Source organism: Oncorhynchus keta, chromosome 15 (genome assembly GCF_023373465.1).
Source record: "Oncorhynchus keta strain PuntledgeMale-10-30-2019 chromosome 15, Oket_V2, whole genome shotgun sequence".
NCBI classification, from domain to species: domain Eukaryota; kingdom Metazoa; phylum Chordata; class Actinopteri; order Salmoniformes; family Salmonidae; genus Oncorhynchus; species Oncorhynchus keta.
The window spans coordinates 36,268,425-36,276,861 of NC_068435.1; the positions used below are offsets into that span (position 1 = coordinate 36,268,425).

General features: G+C 41.6%; 1 protein-coding gene across 1 annotated transcript; it reads right to left on the reverse strand.

The window, feature by feature from the left end:
* Window positions 1-376: 376 nt before the first annotated feature.
* LOC118394865 (protein-lysine 6-oxidase-like) lies at window positions 377-8,215 on the reverse strand. Its single transcript, XM_035788472.2, has 7 exons — window positions 6,790-8,215; window positions 6,579-6,687; window positions 6,110-6,241; window positions 3,501-3,657; window positions 3,233-3,328; window positions 2,920-3,035; window positions 377-1,057 (listed from the first exon to the last, which is right to left on the reverse strand). The coding sequence occupies exons 1-7, from the start codon at window positions 7,769-7,771 to the stop codon at window positions 1,051-1,053; spliced, it is 1,599 nt and encodes a 532-aa protein (XP_035644365.1). The 5' UTR covers window positions 7,772-8,215; the 3' UTR covers window positions 377-1,050.
* Between the last annotated feature and the right edge of the window lie 222 nt (window positions 8,216-8,437).

Consider the following 8,437-nt stretch of genomic DNA (forward strand, 5'->3'; position numbering starts at 1 on the left):
TCAATTTCAATTCCAGTTAATTCGGAAAGTAAGCCACATTTCAATTGCATATTTTACTTATTGAAATGCTTTGTAGAGAATTGGAATTTCAGCGTACTTCCTAAATTGTCTGGAATTGAAATGGAATTGACCCCCAACCCTTCTCAGTACCAAGGTTTCCAGTCTCCATTCATCAGGTAAAATGAGACCATTTCAGTCTATACATACTGTAGTATTTACAAAGCAGCATAACAACATACCTCATATCCCTCCTACACACTTTTTGTAACATATAGTTGGTATATTTATGATCAATTCCTTCCACACAAATCTAACGGACACAAAGGTGCCCAATGTTTCATGCGACAAAAAGAATAGCCAGATGTGAACGTATTTTTTATATTCTCACTCTTCACCATGTTTATTGTATCAACATTAACAAAAACAACAGCACTTGGAATATTAACAGGTTTGAGCGTCATATAAACAACTTTTCATTACAATTTCAAATAAAACATGTCTTCATTCACTCACACATGCATACACACTTACAAAGTGAATGGAAATATATTATTTAATTAATACTTAGCACATACAGGTTAGGCATTTGCAACGTATTAATTATGGCCACCAAGTGGTTACTCAACTGCATCTAACTATACAACTGCAGATCAAATGTCAAAAATCTAAATAATATTATTCAAGCATAGTCTAATTCAAGCACAGTACTTTTTCCATTCCATTTTCAAGATCATGCTAAATAATACAAAAATATTACTCTTCTTCAACGGATAATGTCATATCGATATAAATACATTGTCATGTAATAATGCTCAGTAAATGCCTATGTTACAAAAGTTTTGGGTAAAAAAAAAATCCTCTTTTACAACTGATTTCCAAACATATAACACCCTAACCCAAGGAACACATTAAGTTTTGAGGAGAATGCTGCACAATTTTATAAAAACGACTCCATCTACAACCGTAACAACTGGTTGATATTGTTATAATTTACAGTACTTCAAGAGACAAGAGGAAAATACCTCAGAATCTTACATTCCAAGGAAAGATTTAACCCCTGTGGAGATAGGAAGAGAGAGATGAACATTAAGAAATATTTTGTGTCTCAAATCATATTTACAGTGTATTTGGAAAGGATTCAGACCCCTTCCCCTTTTCCACATTTTGTTAGGTTACAGCCTTGTTCTAAAAATGATCAAATAAAAAATGTTCATCATCAATCAACACACAATGCCCCATAATGACAAAGAAAAAACAGATTTTTAGAAATGTATTTACTTATTTAAATTAGTATTCAGACCCTTTGCTATGAGACTCAAAATTAAGCTCAGGTGCATCTTGTTTCCATTGATCAATCTTGAGATGTTTCTCCAACTTGATTCGAGTCCACCTGTGGTGAATTCAATTGATTGGACATGATTTGGAAAGCCACACACCTGCTATATAAGGTCCCACAGGTGACAATACATGTCAGAGCAAAAACCAAGCCGTGAGGTCGAAGGAATATTCCGTAGAGCTCCGAGACAGGATCATGTTGAGGCACAGATCTGGGAAAGGCGTACCAAAAAATCTCTGCAACATTGAAGTTCCCCAAGAACACAATGGTCTCCATCATTCTTAAATAGAAGAAGTTCGGAACTGGTCAGTGAGATGACCAAGAACGCGTGGCGCTTGGCGGTCTGCCCGTTTGTTTGTGCGGGATTGATCATTCTAACCCTGGTGTTTGCTACAGACTAATGTGTTTGTGTATTTAGTGCTAGACTGTTTTCGTTCCCTGTGTCTAGGGCATTTTGTTTGAGCACCCCAAAAGTGGGGTGGCCGTGGTTCACCGTGTGTGCATTAAAGGAGCACTTAATTGAACTCTCTGCTTTCCTGTGCCTGATTTCACCCTCACGACACCCAGGACCTTACACACCTAAAGGACTCTCAGACCATGAGAAACAAGATTCTCTTGTCTGATAAAACCAAGATTGAACTCTTTGGCCTGAATGCCAATCGTCATGTCTGGAGGAACCCTGTCACCATCCATACTGTGAAGCATGGTGGTGGCAGCATCATGTTGTGGGGATGCTTCTCAGCGGCAGGGACTGGGAGACTAGTCTGGATCAATGGAAAGATGAACGGAGCAAAGTACAGAGAGATCCTTGATGAAAACCTGCTCCATAGTGCTGAGGACCTCAGACTGGGACGAAGGTTCACCTTCCAACAGGACAAAGACCCTAAGCAGACAGCCAAGACAACACAGTAGTCGCTTCAGGACAAGTCTATGAATGTCCTTGAGTGGCCCAGCCAGAGCCTGGACTTGAACCCGATTTAAATTTCTGGAGAGACCTTTCAGGTCTGTGCAGCGACACTCCCAATCCAACCTGACAGAGCTTGAGATGATCTGCAGAGAAGAATGGGAGAAACTCCCCAAGTACAGGTGTGTCAAGCTTGTAGCGTCATACCCAAGAAGACTTGAGGCTGTCATTGCTGCCAAAAGTGCTTCAACAAAGTACAAACAAAGAGTAAAGGGTCTGAATACTTAGGTGAATATGACATTTCAGTTGTTTCTTTTTAATACATTTTCAAGAATGTTTAAAAACCTGTTTTTGCTTTGTCATTATGGGGTATTGTGTGTAGATTGATGAGGAATTTTTAAAAAAATGATTTAATCCATTTTAGAATAAGAAAAAAATGTGGAGAAAGTCAAGGGGTCTGAATACTTTCCGGATGCACTGTATGCTATTATACTAATTGTAATGCTATTACAATTATGAAAAACCTCTATATTTGCCATCCAGACTCTATTTTCTGCACTTACATGCCCTTTGGGATGGTAAAAACTATGCAGGACTGAGACCTTAATATATATGACATGACATCATGGCCAATCACAGAGAATATATGATTATATTGGCCAATCACAGAGAATCTTACCTGGTTAGCCGACAGTTCCGTGTTTGAACCTGAGTACCTGTGTATGTGACATCACATCTCACCACGTTGTTGGAATAGTCTGACTCTTGCACATGATAACTGGGGTTGACTATGACCTAAGAAAATAAAGATTTGTGTGAACAACACTGCTTCGGTGAGATGGCCAAAGCACATACAGATCGGACTAGGCTAAAAAAAAATGCATTTCAAGTGAATCATTACCAAACAGAGAGTTCCTGTTGTAAGCTTTAGACAAATCAAATCAAATGTTTTATTTGTCACATGCGATCCAGACACAATATAATGTAGTTACCCTCAGGACGTAGTTTCCTGTAGGAACATCAGTGATGTCGATCCACTGACAGTCAATATTCGCAGCATATGTATCATGACATCCTGGACTCAGCCCCTGTTCAACACAAAACAGAGTTATAGCAAAATGTGGATCATATTCACCTTTTGTTACATCAGTAGGGGCCCTAAGCACTTTGTGCAGTACCCGTACCATACGTACCTGTGTATGGGCTGCAATTGTGGATTCACAAAATGGTATGATGTTGTGTTTGTAGTGCAGTACTCACCTGTGTATGTGCTGTGCATGCGTAGCGGCGTCTGAATCCAGCATCACAGCCCGTGTCCTCCAGACAAAAACTGGCCTTGTGTCCCTCTGCCACCTTCCTTCCTGTTGTGACCTCCAGTAGATCATAGTTACTGAAGGCATCCATACTGTGGTAGTGTCTAGGGCAGGAGAAAGGAGGGAGTTTTTACATACTGTATATACCATCGTTGTGCAGTAAAACCATGAAAAGTAGTGCACCTAAGCTGAAATCTGGTGTTTGGAGGGTGTTTGAATGTAAACCCAATGTAACTGTTATGATACGCAGAATGTATTTCAAAACAGAGTGGATGTACTCTGAAACACCCAAAGTGGTTCTTCTTATTTTTAAGAAAGTGTTGTGAAAGCACTATTTGGTGTTTCAGTTCATGTAAAAGGCAGGATCAAAACACAAACAGAATATTTTGTCAGACTGTGTCTCTCATTCAATCATTTATGCTATTGGTTTATAGCACACATATTGATTGATGATTTTCATTCAATATTTTGATTAACATTTAAAAAAAGACACTGGGTCTCCTGCTTGTCAAAACACCGCCCGAGTCCAATCAGCCAGTCTTCAGGAGAAAATAGTTGTGCTTAACCACCATTGTTACACTGAGCACATGGGGCCTGATTCAAACTTGAGATAAGTAGACTTAACATGGGCTCAATGAAATATGGATTTAAGCCCATGTTAGATCAACTTATCTTAGGGCCTATAGAGAATTTTATGGGGATAAAATTACACCTTAATTTTTTCTGTGCTTTGTTTAGACATATTAAAAACAGGAGAACGAAAAGGAGTGAAAGTTGGACAGGCGGAAGTGGGAATTTAACCCTGACTGCTGGGGGAGTAAGACAACAGCTTTCTTTGGAATTTGACCCCCCCCCCCATCCACACAGCCACGTACTGTGTGAGGAACTTAGACCCCAATATCAGAACCAAAATTTGAACTTCAAACATTGTGCTGCCGTACTATTTAGAATTCACCCAGTCTGATGCATGGAGGTGGGTGGACAGAGGCCATGCATGGCAGGTGTGATCTCTAGCAAACTCTATGGTCAAGTATAAAGACGGCCCTTCAAAAACTCAGACAGGTGAGAGCACACCAAACACGCAGATGAAACTCTCCAAAACAATCTAAGAAAGTATGTAAATGAAAATGTGACTACAAAATGTTAGCACTAGTGATGGGTAAGTGAGGCTTTCTGAAGGCTTCGGCACTTTCACCAAATTGTGATGAAAAAAAAGGTCATTACTCTGAACTTCATTATCTGTTCACAATGCACATTAGTGACATCTGCTGGTCAGCAATAAATAGCAGCATGTGATTATCAGAGACACTTTTTTCTCCTCTGTTTTCATGAAAACTCCTTCACTTAGGGCCCCCAAAAGGCTAGGACTGGCTCTGATTGCATGTGTCGGTATGGATTTGGGTACGTAGACCCGTGAGCCACTGTGACACCACATGATGAGTTCGGATTTTGTGGCTCCCACCCCCATCAAACTTGCCCATCCCTGCATTAGCATAATGGTTGACTGGTAGATCATATTGAGCCATGGGCTGGTTTGTATATGTGCTAACAAGTTTTGTATAAATACTACTGCTAACATTAGAAGTCATTAGGCAGGTTTCTATTGACCCAGGTTTATTCGACCAAATAAATAAATCAATAAATAATAATTGCCGAATCATTTTGAAGGTACGTGGGGAATGTGATGTCATCACATTACTATAAAGCTCCACTCCACATTTAATTTGAAATGCATACTGCTTTCTAAATCTATTTGTCCACTATAAAAATGTTTGGTTTGTCAAGGTTTGTCAAGACTTAGAGAATGCCTGAACTGCTTCACCTTGCTTTTCTGGTTGGCTGTATGCAAGTTTCATCATCCAATTATTTCAGATTTACAGTTGTGTAGGTTTCACCATTGTACGAGCCCTGGCGATATGTTGGTACGTGAGAATGATTAGGATATGGCAAATATTTGTCAAATCTTACTTTCTTTCCATGTTGGCTTTTGCGGGTTATCTGAGACATGATAGGTGGGAGGGCTTACAGGATCTCGGGAATGTATTAATTAATGCGCAAATAGTCTAAGTGGATAATGGAAATACTCCAAACACTTTGTTTTTATTCAACACACTTTTTTGGGGGTGTGTGACACCATTACGCCCAACAGTTTTTAACGACACAAGACAATTCAATGGAAACGCACCGTAGCAGGCAATTGTCGTATCTGTTTGTCAACTTTCTAAATGTCGACAAAAAATGATTGTAAAAGTTAACGGAAACATAGCTAACGCATGTATTTATTTTCCATGAATGTTAAATATAATGGAATATTGAGGAATACATGCTTACACCTACAATGATTAAGAAAGTACACAAGGCAAACAAAACGATCACAGATATCACAAAAAAATACAGCAGCAGATTGTTACATTTACACACAGGTTATTCCCCTAACAGCACAAGAACTTGTATTGCCTGTCAGGAGTGACTAATTCCTATGGAATGAGGGAGACCTGAGACAAATGGAGCTAGTTCTTTCTACTTCCTATACACAATTTACTTGGATTTACTTACTGGTGACAGCTGTGCCATTCCCACTGGTGTCTTGGTTTGACCGGAAGGAAGTCAGTTGTGCCTTGGTTCTTGACCTTCTGGGGGAAGCGGAGCAGTACTCTGTAGTCTATGTCCCTGGCTGTGCTCGCTGACCTGGGAGAGATCACATATGGAAAGATACATTAACTGTCATCCTATCAGATTAAGTAAACATTTGCAATGGTCAAAATTAGTACATTTTACATGTATTGGCTGTAGAAAACAACAGTAGCTAAGTGAGATCCTCTTTGTTGCTTATTGAGTCACAAATTACCAGTCGAAGGCATTATTTACATTAACCACACATAACTGCAGGAATTTAAGAGACAATGGGATAATGTTGATTTTTTTTCTGAAAGTGTATGTATTGTGGATTAAGAGAAACATAACATATAATATAAAATAAATTGCACACAAAGCCAGTTGCATAGGCACATAGGCACTTACTTACCTCGCCAAACAGTTCTCCTCAGCTGCACAACGCAGCGAGTACATCTGCATCCGCTGGATGTAGGCACCAGCCTGGATGGAATACGGGTCTGGGACGAGGTCTGGGAGCCCTTGGGAATGATATAAGGCATTAAATATGGCTTTATAATCGCCTATAACGATTGCACCAGGAACATTTAAAATTCTACACGTGCGACAATTAGCATACTCACCATTCTGGAAATATCTGGTTCCGTATCCAGTGCCAGGAGCTGGCGCCGGGGGACGCCGCGTGCGCACTACCGGCGTTCTGCCTCTGGAGGGGTACATATTGTAGAAAACGGAATTCCGGTGGTTTTTAAAAGGGTTCCTAGGGTCGTCCGAGACCATGTCCTCGCCATTACTCGCTGCCTCGATCGACGTCTCACCACTGTTATCGGGTCTGGGTAGTGGAGGAGCATCCCTGCCGTTGGGGACGACATAACCTGAGTTGGAATGTTCCATTTGTGCGGTTTGCCTGGAGATGGATGCTTCCGGCTCAGCGCGTATCTGTTGGTATTCTCCACCCGGCACAAGCACTGCCTCGCTTCCCCGGGGTGGAGAGGCATGAACCCCCGAGCGAGCATCCCCGGTAGCATCCTGAGTGACTGGCGTTCCTCTCCTCGGTATTCCGCTACCGGAGAACTCGGGGAGCAGCGCGGTGACTGATGCGTTGACTCGGTATGTGTGCTCTGGAGAGTAGCGCCGTGCGCCAGGGGATCCCGCCACTCCCGCTCGGTATGGAACCGCAGGTTGCTGTCTGGCGCCTGAGTGCCGCGGAGCATTGGGCACCACGTACTGCCCATTGTCATGTCCTAGAGCTACAGATCCAGGATCTAGAACATTGTTGGTTTGGTCCCGTAAATGTTCTGCGCCTAAATTCGATTCCACTCGTCCAGATCTTATGTGAGCCACTCTGCCTTCCCGCGTTCCAGGCTGCGTCTGGCCGGTGCCATCCCTCCTAGTGCTCACGTATACCGTGGACTGGCTCCTTGGGCGCGCCAGTGGTTGATACTCTGACCCGGTGCTCATTAGACTGTACACCTGACCGTTATTCTTCCACTGAATCCTCTGCCGCCAAGGCCCCACTCGCTCACGCGGTGGCTGCTGCTGTCCAGTAATAAGATGAGCCAGTCCTTGGAGGAGATAAAAGAGTAAAACCGACCATTTCGCCATAACTGTTAATTTAAACGTACTAACCCCACTCTAAAACCCACTACGACATTAAACAATAGGCCTGCTCTGTGACATGTAGGCCTATTTTGCAGAGAATAGGTTAATTAAGGTAGGTGTGTGGAGTAGATGAAAGTTCTGAGGAGGAGCGCGCGCACTATCCGTTTTAATGAGTAGGCCTACGCAATATAGCCTGGCAGTTTTCTCTGCGTGCGGCGCTATTGACAGTTGGAGAGAACAGGAACATTGGAATTCTCAGACATTTTATGAAAACGGGCTAGTTTATTTACGCATGCACAGAAAGCCTGAGGTTCGAGAGAAACCCTTTAACTCTTTCCTCCCTGTGAAGTGCAGTTACACAAGGCTTATACTGTACTGTAGTTTACACACGCATTGAGTTTACTCAGCGAACTTTACGCAGTGGTGTCGTTTGGGGTCATCTAAATAGTATCGTCATTTTTTTGTGTTTCTCATTATCAATTTGGGCAATACTTCAATAAAATGGATACAAATACAAGGAAGTGTTTTATGTGTCACTGATTTCCGCATTTTAATACATTTGGCAAATGTTTTTCGTAAAAATGATCAAATAGCTAGCTATCCATTATAAGAAAGAAGAATTGGACTCAACAACATAAACGTTTGTAATTATTGTCCCTCTCTTCTAAA